This window comes from Apis cerana, linkage group LG8 (genome assembly GCF_029169275.1).
Source record: "Apis cerana isolate GH-2021 linkage group LG8, AcerK_1.0, whole genome shotgun sequence".
Lineage (NCBI taxonomy): Eukaryota > Metazoa > Arthropoda > Insecta > Hymenoptera > Apidae > Apis > Apis cerana.
In genome coordinates this window covers 8,503,012-8,523,511 of record NC_083859.1, presented here as the reverse complement: position 1 = coordinate 8,523,511, position 20,500 = coordinate 8,503,012, and the positions used below count along the sequence as shown (strand labels likewise).

Sequence of the window (20,500 nt, the reverse complement as noted above, 5' to 3'; positions counted from 1 at the left end):
TGCCTCAAATATGCGGGGTTTGAAATTGAATAGCGGCAATACTGGTCGCAATAATTGGTCGTTGAAACGGAAAATCTGCGGCACTCCTCCATCGACACTTGTGGCCATCCTCGAAATAATCAGCTCAAATTTTAACGCGATGATAATCGGGGATAATGGTGAATATACAGACACCCACAATTTTCCGTATTCGACCATTAATTATCCAACTTGCTCGCTCGGAAATTTTTAACGATTCGTCCAATCGGAAATCGTACGCGGTGACTGATTGATCTTTTCGATACGTAACGAAAAATCAACGGCGAAAAAACGCGAAGAGATATCCGAAACATTGAATGCAGTAATGGCGACTCTGGTTACAAAGGGAAATCCGAATGAAAAAAACGCTGGAAAATTCTTTTGTACTTTTTGGGAGGGAGGGAGATCCAATTTTGTCAGCGGAAAATCGCCATACGTCGTATGACGACAACGTTGATACAACTCGGATACACCGAGAATCGAATGGAAAGGAAACGATATGGTTTCCTTTTTTACCGATCGATCTCAAGGAACTAGAATCTTAATGAAAAATTATCCCCTCGATCCCGTCCCGTATTTCGAAGGAAGAAGGAAGGATCGAATATTTGGGAAATAGTAGTCAATATTCCTCCCTTCGACTTCGTGGCGGGTTTATAACCTCCTTTCCATTCGACGAGAACAATTTCCATCACGACACAGTTTCGTTGGCCGACAAGTTTCGCGGCCAACTTTATCAATTTGTAGCCTGGAGAGTCGTGGCCGAACGACTCGTGCTTCTCCGAATCGATTCTCGGGAACCGAGATGCGAGTTATTAACTTTCTCGATCCCTGGCCGCCTAGGGTCCCCTAGCCGCTCCCCCTAGTTATTACTAGTCCTCGCCGAACCGTTTCGTAACTAAGATCGATGCAAGCCCGATGCAAAACGGAGATTTACAAGATTAATCGACGGGCGGAAGGATAATCGCCGACGGTTCGATTAATTAGTCGACGCTGAGGAGGGGGCCGGTTCTCAATTTTCTTCCCTGGCTGAAACAGGATTAACCCAACTTTCTTCTCGCTTCTTCTTTCACTCGCGGATGTGATAACACGCGGGTGGAAATAAACTTTTGAATAATGGATAAGCCGGACCGATGCACCCGCGTAACTCTGCCTCTTGTTTATCGGGAAAATTTGTTTTTCGAGGCCGTTTTATTTTCGAAGTGTATATAACATCGGAAACATTTCGAATCCATCAAGATTATTTATCAAGATATCACGCGGGATGATGTTGTGTATCACGTAGTAGTTGCGTAGTTTCTTCTTTATTTTTTTTTAGGGATTTAGAGATTAAAGGTTAAGTGAGAGATTTAATTAACGATTATCGGGGTGTATTTTTTTGCTAATTAAGGACAATTGAACGAGAACGAGGACGAATTACGTGTCTCGGAGAAAAAAAAAAAAAAGAAAGGAAGAGAAGTACACGGTGATGGATTAATTACTTTGATATATATATTGAATTGAAGGTGTGTGCACTTTAAACGATGATCTTTTTTGTTATACGAAATGAACATTTTTATCCTTTTTGTATTATAAAGTTTTTAGAATTTGGAAAAACACGATAAATTATATAAATTCGAATGATATATTCGAGTGTAAAATTGATTCTTATATCTTTTTTCATCTTTTTCTTCGATGATATTACCCAATATCTATATCCATATAACATAAACAATAATTCTTATAATGAGCCAATTTTTTAAATCGATTTTCGTGTATTTAAGTTGGACGAATCGACGGAGTGATACGTGAAGGATGACACTCGCTCAAAGTAGTTACGTTTACTTGGAAAGAGGTAAATAAAGAAGTTGAAAGGAAGAAGGTGGAAAAACAGTGAAATCGTTTCTCATTCACCGAATAAGTAAACCCAACTTTCTTCGTCGCTTCGGTGTTCCCTGTGGCCGGGCGGGAAAAAGAAAAAAGAGAGAGAAAAGAAGAAAAAACTCGAGGAAGCAAACTTTCTTAATATTTCTCCGATTTCTACGAAACTTTTCTTATCGCGTTAAGCGTCTTTTTTTAGACTCTACGTACCCTCGAAACTTCTTCTTTTCTTTTCTTTTTTTTCCCTTTTTCTTTTTCTTTTGACGAGAAGCATAGTGAATCGAAGGAGAGAGAGAGAGAAGAAAAAAATAGAAAAAGCGATTTGGCTGATTTACCTGATGACTTCTTCGACTGCTACGAAGGCTGAGTCGATGGCTCCACTCGTGTTTCGGGAATTCGACGCTGTATTTGTCCATTTCGATCGTGTTCCTGTTCGTGTGCAGCGATCGAAAGCCTCTATGGGGCGACGCTACTCCATGTTCCACTCCTGTTAAACAGAGAAAAAATATTTTCTCAACCCTCGTGTTTTGCCTTATTCTTTGTTGGATATTTCTTCTTCTTCTTCTTTCGAATCTTGATGAAAATTGTGAGAAGCTTTTCCTGTGCGCACGAGATTGAAACAAAATGAAAGTGGGCAAAGCAACTTGATCGTTTTGTAATTTTAGTAAATTAACGTGGCACAGCAGGCAAAGCGGTCGAGGGAGAAATTTTCGAAAAGGCGAAAATGTGGTATTATAATATTTAATAACGAGTGCGTTGCTTAAATCTACTTTCTTTACTCGTAGCAAGAATTTTAATAACGTATTTTAATAATGTATGGTGATACACAAAGGAGATATGTAAAAAAAAAATATATATACATTAAGATTATACTTTATCTGGAAGTATTTACGGAGCTAGCAAGTAACTTTGTGTCATTAGTTTGAGTCGATATATAGTTTCACGACACATATTATGTAAAATGTAGAATATTAAGTAGAAAAAAGTATAAGTTAAATTAGAAAAATGGAAAATTTTTTCTCGATAATTAATAAAATAAAAAAAAGTATATCGAATCGTAGAAATGAATTTTGCAGAATTAAAATTATTTGTCGGATAATTGCGATGAAAAATTATGGAGTACGTTAAAAAAGAAAAAAAGAAAAGTAAAATTACTGACGCGTGCACAATTCTTCTTTGGACTTAACCTCACTCTTGGAAATAATTGGGAAAACAAAGATTTCCTTTCGAAGAAAATTCCTTAATAAAAAAAACAAAAACACGTTGAATCACAAAACTGAATTGCAGAAATGAATTTTGCGAATGCACAATTAAAATTACACAATTGTCGAATAATTATGATGAAAAGTCATTAGGAGTACATTAAAAAAAAAAAGTAATTAAAATTACTGACGCGTGCACGGTTCCTCCTTTAGACTTAACCTCACTCTTAGAAATAACATCAAATTGGAAAAACGAAGATTTTCTTTCGAAGAAAATTCTTTAACAAAAAAAAAAAAAAGAAAAAAACACAATATTGAATCACAAAACGTAGAAATGAATTTTGCGAATGCACAATTAAAATTACTTGTCGAATAATTGAAAAGTCATGGAGCACGTTAAAAAAAAAAAATAATTAAAATTACTGACGCGTGCACGATTCCTCCTTTAGACTTAACCTCACTCTTAGAAATAATATCAAATTGGAAAAACGAAGATTTCCTTTCGAAGAAAATTCCTTAATAAAAAAGAAAAAATCACAAAACGTAGAAATGAATTTTGCGAATGCACGATTAAAATTACTTGTCGAATAATTGCGATGAAAAGTCATGGAGTAGGTTAAAAAAAAAACAAAAAAGTAACTAAAAATTACTGACGCGTCCGTCCTTAGGCAGACGAGCTCTCCCCCCTCCCCCCCACTCCGACTCGTTTCCCCATCACTTCTAGTGAAATTGCACGCTCCACCGGCGCGAAAATCGAATTTCCTCGCGCGTAACATAATCACCGGCGACACGGAACAAGCGGAGACGTATTCGCGTAATAACTGATTCAACCGATCAGCTGCTCCCCCCCCAACTGACGCGTTTTGATCAACGGGACGAGATTCAAGTTTGTAAAATCTGAAATGATTGCGAAATATTACTTTTACTATTTTATTTTAATACTAATTTCGATCAATAATGGAATTTGGTTAGGAATAACGAAAAATTTTGTGGATCGGCGAAAGAATGAGATACGTAATATTTTTGGAGCATGTTTTATTTAATGTTATTATAGGTTATTTATATTAAATTTCCGTTTCAAAACTTTCAAATTGATCAAAAATACAATGCAGCATATAAAAAAAAAAATAAGAAATACAAATCGAAGATATCTGTATTAATAATACTCGCGTTTTAAAATCTTCTAAATTAACCCAGAAACACTAACTACGTTGATCTACGCTATTATTAAATATTTCAATCGTCGAATTGATTCGAACAAAAGTCACGCTTCAGGTGAAATAAAAAATATAAATCGACGACGAGAAAGAACTTAATAGAACTCAATTTTTCGCTTTTTCACGGATCCTTTCACGCCTGGCCCCGTACCAAAAAAACGAAGAAGATTCGAAAGCGTTCGAATAACGGCAGAGGGTAAACGCGCCATTCAATTTTGACGTGCCTTTGAGCGAGCGAATTCGACGAGAGACGGAGAGAGAGAGAGAGAGAGAGAAGGAAAGAAAACAGCGTTTTTCTCGGAATTTTCGGGAAAATTGCCCCAAACTTTGGTGAAAACGAGATGGAAAGCGTTCTCCCCCATCGAGGGAGGGGGTGAATCGTCATCCCTTTCGAAAATTCGGTAATATTCCCTGGAAATGGGTCGGCCCCGCTTTTCCTCCCCCGAATTTTCGCGGCCCTCTCCACGGAACAGAAACAAATTTGCGAGAGCAATTTCACGCGTGATTGCCTCTCGAACGGAGGAGGAGGAGGAGACCCCCTCCTCCAGTTCTCGCAGGTGAGCAAAAATGGTCGAGCTATTAAAAGGATGAAAAGAGAAAAGGTATGGACAATTGGTATGGCTGGAAACGAATGAATCAATCGGATATAAAAAAAATAAAAAAAAATAGTAGAAGTTAAAAAATGGCGGAAAGAGAGGAAGGATCATGAACGACGGAAAGCGATGATGTTGCAAAGTCGATTTAAAGATTGGTTGGCTTGAATTTTTGGCGAGTCTCTCGAATGAAAAAGAAAAGAAATGGTTGAAATATCGGAGGGTTCTGCGTGATGATCATTCCGTCGGTTTATCGCCGCTAATTGGACCAAACGATGGACTTGGAGGATCAATTATGATCAGGTCTCGTTTTACATAATTCTCTGTAAACTATCCTATCGATTCTTCTTCTTCTTCTTCTTCTTCTTTTTCACTCTCGAAAGCTCTGCACGATGTTAGATAACGCTTTTCCTTAACCAGTTCATCGTATTCTTAACGTTGATCTTCGAAGTGAATTTTCCCCGATTCGTCGACAAGTTTTACAAGTCTTACCCCTAACTCCATTAATTTTGATAAACTTTTATTTTTTCTTTAAATTTTCTTCTCGCGCTTTCTTTTCCCGGGGTTGAAAAATTGGATGGATCCTGTTTTTCTTATCCACGATTGGAGAAAATGGTGGAAAATTTGCTGACGTGCAATGTTGAACGTCGAATCGTTGCGGATACCACGAGCGTATCGATTCGAGGCCATAGAAACGTGCATTAATTTTTTAAATTGTGCGACTCGCCATTTACAAGTGTCGGGTTTGTTCCCTCCTCCATTTTGAAAAGAAATCAATCCACGGATTGTAGATGATGGCGGCGCAACGAGTCGTTCGTGAAATGCGTTCAAAGTGACAAAGTGTTGATAGAGTGAGAAAGAGAGGGAGTGGGGAGAGCAGTTTCGTCCAAGTTTCGAAGCGGAAAAATTAAAAATAGAAACGGATTTGTTGGCTGGTCCTCGTTTATTTCCTTCCTTCCTTCCTCCCTCTCCGTTATCGCTCATTTTCTATTTCCGTGATTCTTCAAGCTCGACGCTTGACAAGATTTCTTCGTCGTTCATCATTTTCGACACGCACAGACGATTCGCTGTTATCGTTAGTTAAGAAAAATTCTCATAATCTGTTTCTATTTGTCGAAAGTGCAAAAGAGATTCGAAAATAGTAGCAATTTATGATGAAACTTTATAAGTAATCTTATCTCGTGTTATTTCGAATAGCCTAACCTAACTTTTTCACTCCGCGCATATATTACATTTCGAAAGTTTTGTAATATCAAAAGGAGATGGAAATTAAAAATTATTAAAGAATAATTATATAAAATAAAATTAAAATTATTCTTGATATTTTTAACGTCCATCTTCTTTTAATTTTGAAACTTTCGAAATTATGTGATCTAAGGTTAGGTTATTCAAAATAGCACGATATAAGATAATAAGAAATAAAATTAAAGTTTCGTTATAAAAAAAGTTCGAATTTCTCGAAAAATAGAAAATTAAAATTATTCTCAATATCCATCTTCTTTTAATTTTATAATGCTTTCGAAATTATGTGAGGTTAGGTTATTGAAAATAGCACGATATAAGAAATAAAGTTAAAATTTCATCATATAAAAAAAAATACTACTTTCGAATTTCTTGCAAAATAGAAAATTTAAATTATTCTCGATATTTATATACATATGTATATATAACAGAATCTTAATCTAGCTTTTCAAGCTTGGTTTGAAACAATTTCTCTTCTACTTAGTGGAGAATAACCGATAAGAGAAGAAAGGGATGGATAGTTGCGAGAAGACACGCTTTAAGGAACAAGGAACGACCCTGGAACGACGGGAGAAAGTATTGTCCGCGGACGAAAAGAGTCGATCGAGTCGAGTAGAATAGAGGGAAAAAGGATTTTCGATATCGAGTAGCAGAGAGGCGAGTCGTTGTGAAGAACTGTCGAGGACCATTCAAAGATTCCAATTTGTCCTTCACCGCCTCGGCATTCCAGATATATACGTACGATAACTCGAGGAAGTTGAGGGGAGAAGAAAAAGAAAAAAGAAGGAAAGAAAAAAATTAGCAAAAGTGTCTTCTCGTTCCAAGTGAAATGTATATTTTTTTTTTTTTTCAAAAAAAAATACGATACGATAATCGATCAAATTTATTTATTTAAGCGAGGAATAAATAAATAAATTGAAGAATAAATCCGGGGAAAAAATAAAGCTTAATTTTTGGAATTTGAAAGTCGATGGACTTTTTTTCTTTCCTTTTTTCTTTTCTTTTTCCATCGAAGATTTAAGAGACAAAAATAGTTGGGAAAAAATTTAATTAGACGGCTTATAAGATAAGCGTGGAGCAACGTGTGTTTAACAAGTGTGTCCACACTATCAAGCAATCAGAACACCATCGTTGATACACGATTACGTAATAAAGAGGACAGGGACTGACATACCAAATAATTCCCATTACCTCATCAGGGATCAATGAAAAAATTATAGGAAATTGGGCTAATTATCAGCAATCGGGTGAAACGATGCAAAATCGAGTTTCAAATTTATTTATCCATTATAGTATTGTTTATACGAACGACGTTTATAGTTTTACTTTCTACTTCTATTTTTTTTTTCTCAAATACAGTAATCACACTTTTATATAAAATAAAACAAATATATAATTTAATGATAAAAATTTAACTCTAAACAGAAATACACTAATGGAAATACTTGAGCATCCATCTTTGACGCATTAATAATTACTTTCCTCGGTTGCGAGATTTCTAAATCGACCAGTTTCCTGGTAACAATACGTCCGTAACCTAACCCAACCTAACCTAACCTAATCTATAGTTGAGATTCAATCGGGATGAATCCAATCAACCGACAGGACAACTCGACTTCCGGCCAGGTGCTGCAGTAGAGATCGAACATCGTCGCGCCTGCAATTATCCTGGACCTCCGTCAATTCACCGCATTCAGAGAAACTGCGGTTTTGCGTCGATAATGACGCCATCACGAAAATCTCAGGCGGTTAATGATAATGAAGTCTGAGATATTTTTCTCGGCATATAAACGTCGTGAGGGAAAAATTTTGATATTTTAATTTGAAAGCAATTTGTTAATTCAGTTTTTGAACGAAAATGCGAATTTTATTTGGAATTTATCATCCATACTTTTCGAGTATTTTAATATTCTAATTTGAAAGCGGTTTTTTTGTATTAATTTTTGATTGGGATAACGAAGAGAAGTGGTGAAATTTTAGTTTTTTGTATTTTAGTTTTATTTTATTAAAAATTTTAGTAATATTAAATTTGAAAGGGATTTCTTGTATCGATTGTATCGATTCAGTTTTTTTTGAAGAAAGCATAACGAAGTTTGATAAACATTGAGGACTCCAGTGTTCAATGAATTTTAATTGAAATTTGTCATTAACTTCATTTGCTTCGAGTGTTTCAGTTTTTATTAATAGTCGTTTCAAATTTGAAAACGATTTCTTTGTATTAATCCGGTTTTTTTGAACGAGTGTAACGAAGTTTTATAAACATCGAGAAATATCCAATTTTGATGAATTTTATCTTGGAATTCTTCATTAACCTCATCTTTTTCGAGTATTTTAGTTTTATCGATAGTCGTTCCAATTTAAAAGCGCTTTTTTTAAATTCTATTTAAACGAGTGTAATGAAATTTACGTTGTGCTGAAATATTTTTCGCGACCAACAAACGCGAGAATATCGGTGTTTGTAAATAAATTTTCCTTATCGATAATAAATTATAGATTTACGATCATTGGAATTGGTTTTTAGGGAAATTCTGCGCCTTCTAGGGATATTTTCAAAACTCTAAATTTTCAATTTTGTCCCAATTGAAAATTTAATTTGACTTGGGTGAACGAAAAGCATGTGGCACATGGTATGGATTTCGATATTTCGCGTTTAAGAGTCGATAGAGTGCAATTGTTTATACGATCACAGTGAATTTTGAACGGCGATGCTCGTCCAAGCGTTTCGATATTTCGTTAGAGATTATTCGTTTTTCGTATCGCTCATCTACCGCGGCGAATTTCCTCCTATAACCTCGTATAATAAAAATAAAAATGTATTGTTCGTATTTCACGAGCCGGTGCGCTCGTTTAATTGCTGTCGCCCAATTAAACGCAACCCCGGTTCCAAAATACGCGAAACATTGCTAAAAACACGAAAGCTGGTCAAATATATCTTCTAATTATCATCCAAAGAACCGTCCACCTTTTCTTTCCCTTCCTTTTCCTAAAAAATTCATATGTTCTCTCTCGTAGCGTGTGCTCTCTCGTCCTCTCGTCTCGATAAAAGTTTGATTTTTTCATCATTAATACTGATTACTGATTAATTTTACAAATTAATAGATAATCAATAAATTCCAATAAAATGGATCGGAATTCTCGCGCATAAATGTGCGAATAACGAGCTTCGATAATCGGTTAATTTATCCGTTAATTTTTCTAGTGATCCCTAGATAAAAGTACGAATCAATAAATATCCTCATAATTCTCTTCTCGCCGCCTGATAACGAATAACGAACAAACCAACACGTTTCTCTATAATAAATTACGACAAATTGAACAAAGAAGACGCAAAGAAATTGAAGGAATATTTATAAAAAAAAAATCCCTAGTAATTTTCTCCAAGGACTCGTAGCGTGTATATATATTCTTATAAATCGCGTTTCTTCAGAGGCGAAAGAATAAGGAAAGCGTATTTAATTACGTTATTCACGTAACCAATGCAATTAAAATCGAACAGTGACGAAGAGTATCCTCTGCGAGGAAGCATTGCCCGATCAAAGATCGCTCTATTCCACTTGCGCAGGAGTGCGAACGATCTTTTCGATCGCTGCCGATCCTATTCCAAATTCACCCTCCTGAACGATGCAACCTCAAGGCACGAATGAAATCGAATATATTCAATGATCGATTAACGAACGTTTCGAAAAGTTGAGATGCATACTCATCCGAACGAATAAAGTAAACGAACCTTCACACTCGATGATATGCAAACGTCTCTACTTATTTTCTTATTTTAAATTACTTTCGTCTTTTCCTTCTCTCCTTTCCTCCACATCTCTCTCTCTCTCCCTTCCCTTTTTCTTTCTTTCTTTCTTCTTCTCTCTCTCCCTCGCATCATTCCTTGCAATTCGACATCGTTATTTCCTCCATTCTCTTTTCATTCTCCCATCCATCGTGATTCCACCGGCCTCTTTCGTTGCTCGCCTTCAACTTTATCCTTATTATTTTGCTGTCATAGGGGTGATAGCGATAAATGGTTGTCTAGAAACACGTTTCCAATTTTCGAAAAGAGGAGGCGGCCGATATTTATATGCTAATCACGCGGACCGGAAAGGGTGGTTCGGTTTTGAGCTTAAATACGAGAAGCGGATCGCGTTACAGCATAACAATATACCCTTCCTCTGTATAACTCGTTGCGATCCTGAATTGAATCATCCTCCTCCGTTAATTTATCATAGAGATTTAGACTCGTGTCGAGTAAAATCGATTAATAGAACGAAGATGCGTTTCAAATTATTCGAGTCGAGGGAATTGTATTAATTAATATTTTTCTTCTCCGAAGAAAAAGAGTTAAAAAGCATTGATAAACGAAATGTATGGATCGGAAAAATGGAATTGATATGAGAAGAGGGAGAGACGAGAGAGAGATTGGGAAGGAAAAGAGAAGAAATGGAGGTCGAGGGAGGACAAAGAAGACAAAAGAGGGAAGAACACAAGGGAGGTGTAATAATAAACTCGAGCAAGTGTGTAATAAAAGGGATATTAGAGGGAAGAAGACGAAATTATATATAGCTAGGGTATTTGCCCACTCCTTCAAAAACCAACACATTCCAACTAACTAACTAAGATTGGGGGTAACAAGTGGGATAAATTGCGGCATCTCGTCGCCTACTAATTAGAGCACTGAGCCAACTACCGCCACTACTAATCATCCGGACCTTTTTTCTCGACCTTGATTCTTCCTCTTCTTTATCGCCCCCTCCGCGCAAAAGCTATTCCTCCTTCTAAATTTCTTTCTCGCGATATTCTAGAAATTTTCAGATTTTTTCCCCTTCTTTCTTTCCTCGTCTCATAAATTCGTGCAATTGCAGCTTTCGCGATTGATTCAGAAGAAATTCAACAAACGTGTTCCTTTCGTTTGTAATTCTTCAAAGAATTGAAGAATTGAAAGGGAGGTGTGATAAGAATAACCAGGAAGAGGACGATAAGAATGGAGAGACAGAGAATGATGAATAAGATGGACAATTTTGTTTCTTTTATCGTTAATCGTAGAGAGAGAGAGAGAGAGAGAGGCAAGGATAATTCGTGTTTAATTTAATTTTGGACGATTGTAACAATAAGTTAACACCGTTTTCCTATTTTATCATTCTCCAGAATTTTACCAACTTGAGATTAAATACGAAGATTAATTGGTGGATTTAAACTTCAATTCGGTGTCTTTACGGGGATGTTTTAAAAAATAAGAATGTTATTAGAATATTGTTGTTATTTATTTCACGCTTTTAAGCAGACAGCTACGTATATTTTCTTCAACTGGTCGTAAAAATTCATAGGTAGTTTTTGTAAATATTTCTCTGGGATTATCTCGAATCGATCGGTGTAAATGGGGGGAGTGAGAAAAAAATAGGATTTCGAGCGGAGTATAAATTGTAAATACACGTAGAAATCGATTTTTAAAGCTTTATCGCGACAAAGAGGCGGCAGATTAGTTTGGAAATACTCTCCGCCACCGTGTCGCGACAGGTCAATTTTTATTCTTAATAATCGTCAACACGGCGAAAATAATTTCCCCTCCAATTGTTCCCACGAAAATGTCATTTTCTTCTCGCTCGAGAAGAATTCGTTATCGAATGAATTCGAAATTAATACACGTATACATATATATTTTTGTATAAATTCGTGAAATTAACGTTTCTTCCTGAGAAAAATAAATAAATAATAAAATATTCTCTTCTTGCGATATTTGAACAAGAGGAAGAAGAATTGTATAATTGGACATCTGGTTCCAATTTTCGAAATTTCCTCGAAATATGATTCCCTTCGTAATTGATTGCGTACGATCCAAGCTCGGTGGACATTTAACGAACCTGTATACCCCTTCCTCGATGCCTATAGTTAGCACGAACCATTCCGTACGAAGAGGAGAAAAACTTGATAAATCCATTTTTATCGATTCCCCGTCTTTCTCGCGTAATCCGTGCAATAAATTCTAACGTTTAAAACTGGAAACGATTTTGTAAAGCAAATCCAATTTTAACTCCTTCCAGACGAATCGTCACCTCTGTCTAAACATCCTTGGATTATAAATTGAAAAAAAAAAAAAATAGGAAAGAATTCAAAATCTTTGTTAATTTCTAAAATGAAGAAAATTGATAATTACGAAACAAATTATCTCGTCTTGAGGCTCGTTTTTCTTCTCGATTATTCTATCCCCCATAATCGTGATGCGATCAAGAGATTAAACGCTATAACGCTGCATCGATACTTGGCTTACGATCGTGAGAGATTTAACGAGGGTCCAACCAATTAGGGACGTGAAAAGGACGGTTATTAAACGTCGGTTGTCGATCAACGGTCAATAATAGAGCACACAGGTGTATATATATATATATACATTGCTTATTCGATTCCATTATGCCGGTGGATGCATACAACTGGACTGCCAATCGCAGCGAAAACCGACCTTTTCCCCTGCGTATCCAAGTTTGACAGGGTGAATTGAAACGGTGACATGATCGTGACAAGGTTGAAGCATCGGTCGAAACACGTGACTCGAGTCTCCTGTGGGGACTATCCTCGATCCCTAACCGTCCCTTTGTACGACACTGGATGTTCCGTGATGAGGGAGGGATAATTTATGGGTGTTCGAAATAACAATAATGGATTATAATTTTACAAATTTTTAATAAGTAATTGGTTGAACTTGTTGGAAATTTTTAACTAGGTTAATACCTGTATCTTAACTAGAATTGATAAGGTTTATTTATTTCAAAAAATAATAATAATAATTTCTGTGAATATTATTTTATCAATTGTTGTTTACGAGAGAATGGTTTTTGATCTACTTTTTTCTTTCTCTTTTATAAAGTATTCTACGGAAAGATGTTGAACAACTTGTTAATCTCTGTAGTTGCGTTTGAAAAAAAATTTCGCGATAAAAATAGAAGCAAGGTTGAGGAGGTGTTAAGTGTCGGTTACATCGTTCGGAGGAGAAACTCATTAACTCGCTGTATTATTACAATTTTTCATTGTGCCGAACTGCGGTTTCGAAGGCGCAAGGAACGATTAATTTTCCTTTCAAAAAAGAAAAACATTTTTACGATCTTTCATCACTTGCGACGAGTCAAAAATCAATCCACTTTTGCGGATACGATGAATTTTTTTTTAAATTAAAGAGACACGTTGAAGAAATTCGGGTCACGCAATAATTCACGAATCGGAATTGGCTCGCGCGGACGATTAACAGTAAACTCGCCACGCTAATCGGCGATAAAACTCGAGCATTCTTACCTTGCCTCGACCCTCGATCTTGACACGCTTCTCATTCCCAGCCCTCTCGAGCCCCTTTCACAAAGATCTTTCTGCATCGGCCTCGCTGATCGATCTTCCACGAGGATCTTCCATCCGCGCGTTCACGCTCTTTTTTCCCACACTCATCACTCCTCTAAAAAATCCCTCGCTAAATCCTCGATTAAATCCCGTTCGTTTCCAAGAGATTTTTTTCGAGATCCTTTCTCTGAGATCAGGGGGAGGGAATATTTCACTTTTCTTTACTTCTCGACGAATTTCGAAATATATAATTTATAATGGATATAGCGGGGGTATTTGTCATAATTTCTCGAGGAAAAAGAGAAACGTTTTATTTACGTGAATTTTTGAAAGCACGTTGCACGAGTGATAGGGGAAAATGGAAATTATTTTTCTTCCTTCACGAGGAATGCGAATCATGCACACGTCAGAGGCTAGAACAAAGGGTCGAATTGCACACGGCAACTTGGCAATTAGGCCTTAAACGAGCCTCGTCCAGCTCTCTATTCCATTCCGCTTGCTGTCCAACATCGGTGATGTTGCTCGATTTGCCTGCGATTCCACTTATGCCCTTTGAACTCCCCACGCCCTTTGAACCCCGTTTCCGAAAGCGTGAAGCGAAATTCGTTGAATTCGTAATTCTAGCAAGGGGGGAAAGGGAGAGCTCCCTCTCTCGTTTCCCTTTGGAATCAAAGTTTTTCAACGATACGGATCGAGATACGATTTCTTCTTGAACCTCGACTTCCTTTTAATAATCTCTCTCTCTCTTTCTCTTAAAACTAAAAAGAAACACCACTGATCGATTGATCAAAGTTTAATTCACTCGGTTAAAAACGATCGTAGAAATTTGAAATTCGTACTTTAGAAATCCAAATTCCCATCTCCAAGGAACGGTTTTCAAAAAGAAAAATTGTCGATTCAATTTTCGGGACTCAACAATTTTTTTTTTTTTTTTTACATCGGAAGGAAACTTTCATCGGGATCACAGAAGAACTCGAACACGACCCAAACGTGGCCGTAGGAACTTGGCAACAGTAAACTCGTCCACAGCTTCTCCTATTTATTTATTTTCCTTTTTTTTTTTTTTTTTTTTTTACATCGGTGGAAAAATCATAATTTCGATATTTACTCCTCGTGGTTTAACGACAGGGTTTATCGGCGACGCACTTTTCCTCCGGAAGGGGGGGCGAGGCAGACGACGACGCGTCTCGGACGAGTGCCGCGCGCAGACTGAATCTCGCGGCGCGGGTCCCGCACGATTTCAGCACGCGTGTGCTGTGCGCAGGACTCGAGGCGCCGTCCCACGCCTACAGCCCTCACCACGCTACCCCCTCGCTCAACATTAACCCGTTTCGTCTTGCCGTTCAACTGGCTGACACCGATTAAATAAGTGGAGGCGAATTGTTTGCCGCGCGCGCGTGTGTGTGTGTGTGTGTGTGTGGAGTGGGGAGGAATCGGAGTGTGATCGTTTGAAAATAATTGTTTGGAAGTGGGATTAATTGTTGATTAAGTTGGTAGGTAAGTTGTGGGTAGCGAATATAAGTGTATTTGCTTTATTTGGAAAAGAACGTAAACGCGGTGTGTTTTCCTTTACATATGGAGTCGAATGAGAGTAATTGAAAGTAGGATAGATTGTAAAAAAAAAAAGGGATGAAATATATATGGATAATGGATTATTAGATTATCAGAGATTATTCTATCGTGTGAAAATGAATTATTGCGTTTACCTAACTTTTCGTCGTATACGAGGATTTAAACGACGAAAGTTTATTCGATTAGTTTTTCATTTTCACGTGTTAAATAACCTGTTGTCGATAACGCGTTTGTATCCAATCGAAAACTTTTACTTGTACTTAAAAACTTTTCAAACTTGATTTTCTCGAAAACGAAGCTTCGAATAAAATGTTGTTCCATATTTTATATATTTAAATGATTCGGATATTCGTTTAAATGTTTCGATTTACATTTAATTACATATACATATAAGAGAAACGTTATATTACAATTCTTATTTTTTTATGCAAAAGGTCAATCATTAATATTAATATCTGTATTTTCAATCGATATTATATTCTTTCTTTGGTCAAATAAATAATAAAAGGATTGATTGTTTGAAAAAATAATGTTCGTTACGTTGTGATTGAAAATTTACTTTTCAAATAAAATTCAGGATAAGTGAACTCTGATGTCCTGGGAATGGAAACAAATAATAAATCTAATCGTGCAATTGATCAATCTTTCGTTCAGAAAATTGAATTTCTCGAAATCATAAAATTCGTAAAAAAAAAAATTTTTAATTGATTCAACAAGTGCAATGATTTGAATAATTGTAGCAAACTTACAATAATGTTAGTAACATTATTAGTACAAATTTATTTTTTCATATGAAGCATATAAAATTCATGAAATATTTTAAATATAGATTAGTTTTCGAATTTTAAAAATAATTTATAAATTTCTCCTATCTCATCCCGATTGTGGACTTTTCGAGTGAAATTTATTTCGAATAATTTAGGAATAATTATTCCAAACAGTGTTAATTATTATTTGATAGATAATTTATTTTAATTGTTTTTATTTGATCGATTAAAGGAATCTAAGATAGAATAATAATTGAAAAAATATTATTCTCAATTATTCTCACCCATGAATTGAATTGGGTTCAAATTTTAAAAATGAATGTAATTTAAAAAGAATTGTAATAACGCTTTAACTGATTCATATATTGTTTGAAATAATGATGTTTGTTTATACAAACGATCAAACAATTTTTCTCCAAGTTATTTCTTTATACGAAATAATAATATTTCCCTTCATATTTCATTGAATAATTCTATTTATTTTTACAAATTTTGTTTTCATTCGCTGCAATGATAAATTTTATAAATGTCAAACAATTTATAATAATCATTGAAATAATCTCAGCAGAATTTGAAAATAATTTGTTATACATGTTATTTGTTATTTGATTCGAAACGAAACGCGTCCAATTCTAGTCGAAACGTGATTTGAATTTGCTCGCGAGGATTTTGGAACGATTGCAACAAGAAAACGTGGTTTAAACTAAATACATTTATGAGCTGATGTCTAATATCCGTTATTTAGTGTTTCTGATCTTTTGGTAACAGATAGAACTTAGATTTATTTGTAGATCGTTTCTTGAACAGATTATATCCCAAGAAATATAATTTGAACTGGATATATTTATAAGATGCATCTACTTATAATCTTAATATCATAGCATGCGTATAACTGAATTCTCAAAGGAACGAGATTAAAGTATCGGTTTTCTTGTGAATCCTGCTTTTTCATATCCCAGAAAATATGATTTAAATTGGATATATCATCGTTTTGCCTTTGAAGCAAGTCTACGCAACTTGAATTATAAAATGACTAATACTTTCAAGATATTGAGTTATTTAAAATATAAATATGAAGTATTGAGATATAAGGATATTAAGCATCGTATCCTTAATCTTTCAAAAGATACGTTGGAAAGGATTTCATGAGTATAGAAAAAATTAATTTACCAACAAAAGATGAATAAACATCAAGGAGATGATTCTCTTCAAAAAAATCACAGCCTGAAATATCTTATTCTTCTTCAATTCTTCATCTGTCTAATTTTAAATATAATATAAGCCGTTGAAGATTGCCTCGGTTGATCGTGTTTCTTAAAAAAGAAAAAAGATTTCATTATCAGGAAAAATGAATCTTTGCCTCTGATAATAGGAACAAAGGTGAATGACATCAAAAAGATGATTCTCTTCGGAGAGAATGGATTGGAAAACGCATGGGATTGTTCAATTTTCCATCTGATTAAATCATCATTAATTTTAAATATAGTAGTCATGTTAAAGAAAGTCTGCTGCTTTAACTGATCGTGTTAACCCAGTTCTTATCGATTCCTCTCATAATGTGTGTTATACTCCTTGTCGTGCCCACTTTTTCCCTTTTACTGGTCGAATTCAATGAACGTCCCATTTCTGATTGCCACGCTCCAATTTCATGCTCCCTCTTGATCGTGAATTATATCGTCTAAAAACCGTATCCTTCAGTCTCTTCTCGAAACGAATCTTGATTATCTCTTTTCGAGACGATCGAACATCTTCTAAAATGGAAAATTAAAATCAAATTGGAGGAAGATGATGAAAGATTTGATTTGATTTGATTTGAAAGAAAGAAAAAGTGAAGTTAATAGTCTGAGTTTTGAAATTGAGAATAAAAGTTTGGGAAAAAACCATGAAATGGATATCTCAGAATAAGACGTTCATATTTCGTTAGTTCAATTGAATTCTGTTAGTTTAATTGAAACTTAAGCAAATCCAATTAATCAAAATTGATCTTTCTCATTGATTGCACCGTGGAATTTTGATAGGATTCGTAATTGACGAAGTTTACAATCGACATTATCCATGCATATACCTTTGATCACTGTTTCAACTTCCATTTCTCTTGAATCTTGGATCGAATATTAAAGAGACAAAATGTCGAAGTCGTTTGAAGTCGTATCACGATTGAAATAACAGTAAATAATAAGAATATTTTCATTTCTTAATATCATCTGGAATTTTAAATTCATAAAAATTCAATAATATTTTTCGAAAATTTCCCGCCAATGCATTTGCAATTTTCAATTTGTAAAAGTTAGGTTAGAATTTGGATATTTCTCGCTATTCGAAAGAATTGATAGTAATTTTCCACTATAAAATTATTAATTGACATAAATTGTTAATTAGATATGAATAAATGAATTTTTTATATTGAATTATATTTAATATTCCCGAAATAATTAGAAATAGTTTATTAACTGAACTTTATTTTCGATCGAATGTCGATAGAAATTTTCAGAGCGCGTAATTGAATTATCCTGTCGATTCGATCATTGATTTCTCGTCTTTGCAACATAATATCAATATAAATATAGAAAATAATTACTTTTGAAAAATGAAAGAAACGTGAAACAGATTTGTTGGTGACATTCGTCAAACTATAATTAACAATAATTCATTATTTTCACAAGTAATTCGTTTCGAAAAACGAAACATATTCTCCGCTCTCCGTACGTTATTCACATACTGTTGCGCATGCGCGACTTCAGGATCGTTTTCTATCATGGTGATCCATGGTACGTTCGATGTTTAAAACATTTAGAAATTTATTGCCAATTATAATGATAGAAAATTTACAAATTTTTATATTTAAAACATTTAAATATTCATCGTGAAATACACACGCATATACATATATATATAAAATAATATTTTTCTATAATTTTAAATATTAATATAATAATATATTCATTTAAATATTTATAATTTTAAATACATTAAAATTTATTATTAGAATATCTAAAAATATATAATATAAAGTTTCTAATTCACTCATTGTTTCTTCAACAATTGAAAAAATTTAAAACAATTATTTTCCATAGAGGACCGTGGTTTCTGATCACCTAGTCACAGTACTGCACGCCAGTGGACGGAGGCTGCATCGAAGGCAGTTCTTGTCTCACGATGGGACGAAGTCGTTGTTTTTCCTGGCTTTTTGTGTGGTTCACGTGATAATCGTGAAACGAGTCAAGTTTTCCGACGTTTCACGAATGTGAATCTCCGACGGACGTGGCGTCCACAGAAATAGAACAACTTCCGAGGGATTTGGAAGCGGCTTTAGTGTGACACAGGGCGGTGTCAGGTTAGGTTTTGAGGGTAAGTCGCAATACCAATACATATATAGAGTTCGTTGACAAGCCATCTCGATAAATTTTTGTTTCTTTAAAAACGATTCGATTCGAATTTCCCGAAAAATGGAATTCTAATCTGCAAATGAAATTTTATGAATGTTTTTAGAATCGATTTATTTTAATTTTTATGCATGCTTTGAATGTTCGCGACAAGTGACGAGAAACTAGTTCATATTTTATTCGGTAGTGCAACTGTGTTAGAAGCTTGGTTATCGGTTTTTCGATCTCTTATCGAATGCACGAAATTATATTGTTAGGTTATGTATAGTGGCACTTTGTATCGGATATTGGTTGTAAGCATGAAGCTTATTGACATTCTTTGTTACTGTGAAGACACAGGAAATTATTAAAAAATATCCTGTGATAAAAGTATGATTTTTATCATTGTTGTTTTTAAAATTAAAAATTAATTTTTTTTTCAACATTTAATTTAAATTTTGAAATTAATTTTATGTTTTTTATTTAATGCAAACATTAAATATAACAAATATTTATCGCAAGAAGAAAATATTGTTAACATCAAATTTATAAATAAACGAAAATCATCGATTATTAATCCAATAAACGAATACCATTAATTTTTAGATAATCACATTGCTTATATATCTTATGCAAATAATGTTTAATAAATTAAATCAAACTTGGTGCAAATACATTTCTATTTATTAACAGGAGATATAACATATAATAATCAATTTATATAAATGAAAAATTATGAAATCATTCAATATTTAATTTAATTAAAATTGGATTTTGTAAATAATTTAAAAATAATATATCAACATTAAGTTTTAATAAATTTGACGTTTTCTAAAGTTAATTCAAATCTAAAATTACGAAAAAGATAATAAAATAACAATTTATAGATTATTATGTTAGATTATATCAAAGTTGTATAAATTCCGCGAAGATAGGAAGTTTCTCATAGCAAGAGTTTCCCGATCTTGGCACTGGACAAGAATGCACCGAGATATAATCCCTCGAGCACACTCGATGTTCTCTAAAAGTGTTTCATTTCAAAAAGTTTCTCGATACCGGGATTTTTTTGGCATTTGTTAACTTTTTGGCTGGAAAATACCAACATATTTTGGTCATTATATTATTCTTTAATTTTTTTTAAATAATATCTCGTAGGAGGTATTATTTAATTAAATAATTAATTAAATTTAATTTTTCATTGTTTATAGCTTAAAAACTTTTCTCGGATTAAAACGAGAAGAATTAAATATCGTGTCGCATTATTAAAATTAATATATTTTTAAAGTAAATTTATGAAAAAAATACTTCCATAAAAAATGAAAAATTTAATATAGACCTTTGTAATTAGAAAATATTAAACGA

The 20,500-nt window shown here is 34.3% G+C and overlaps 2 protein-coding genes and 1 long non-coding RNA gene across 11 annotated transcripts in view; 1 reads left to right on the top strand and 2 right to left on the bottom strand.

Moving 5' to 3' along the window:
- The window catches only part of LOC107996416 (adenylate cyclase type 6), an 85,118-nt gene extending 70,433 nt beyond the window's left edge, over positions 1 to 14,685 (bottom strand). The window contains exons 1-2 of one of the 3 annotated variants that reach the window (XM_062078695.1): positions 13,399 to 14,685; positions 2,211 to 2,362 (exon numbers count right to left, since the gene is read on the bottom strand). In XM_062078695.1, the coding sequence (XP_061934679.1) occupies positions 2,211 to 2,291 (81 nt within the window). In that variant the 5' untranslated portion in view covers positions 2,292 to 2,362; positions 13,399 to 14,685. The remainder of the gene's footprint in view (positions 1 to 2,210; positions 2,363 to 13,398) is intronic. The other 2 variants (XM_062078697.1, XM_062078696.1) reach the window with 2 other exon arrangements.
- The window catches only part of LOC107996417 (uncharacterized), a 61,782-nt gene that overhangs the window by 31,736 nt on the left and 9,546 nt on the right, over positions 1 to 20,500 (top strand). For 5 of the 7 annotated variants that reach the window (XM_017054451.3, XM_017054449.3, XM_028666007.2 and 2 more), the window contains one exon: positions 18,851 to 19,124. The exons of the other annotated variants lie outside the window; for them this stretch is intronic. The gene's annotated coding sequence lies outside the window, so the exon portion shown is untranslated. The remainder of the gene's footprint in view (positions 1 to 18,850; positions 19,125 to 20,500) is intronic. 7 annotated transcript variants of the gene reach the window in all.
- LOC133666601 (uncharacterized) lies at positions 16,235 to 18,856 on the bottom strand. Its single transcript, XR_009830966.1, has 3 exons — positions 18,355 to 18,856; positions 17,842 to 17,980; positions 16,235 to 17,527 (listed from the first exon to the last, which is right to left on the bottom strand). It is a non-coding gene; the product is annotated as an uncharacterized LOC133666601 (long non-coding RNA).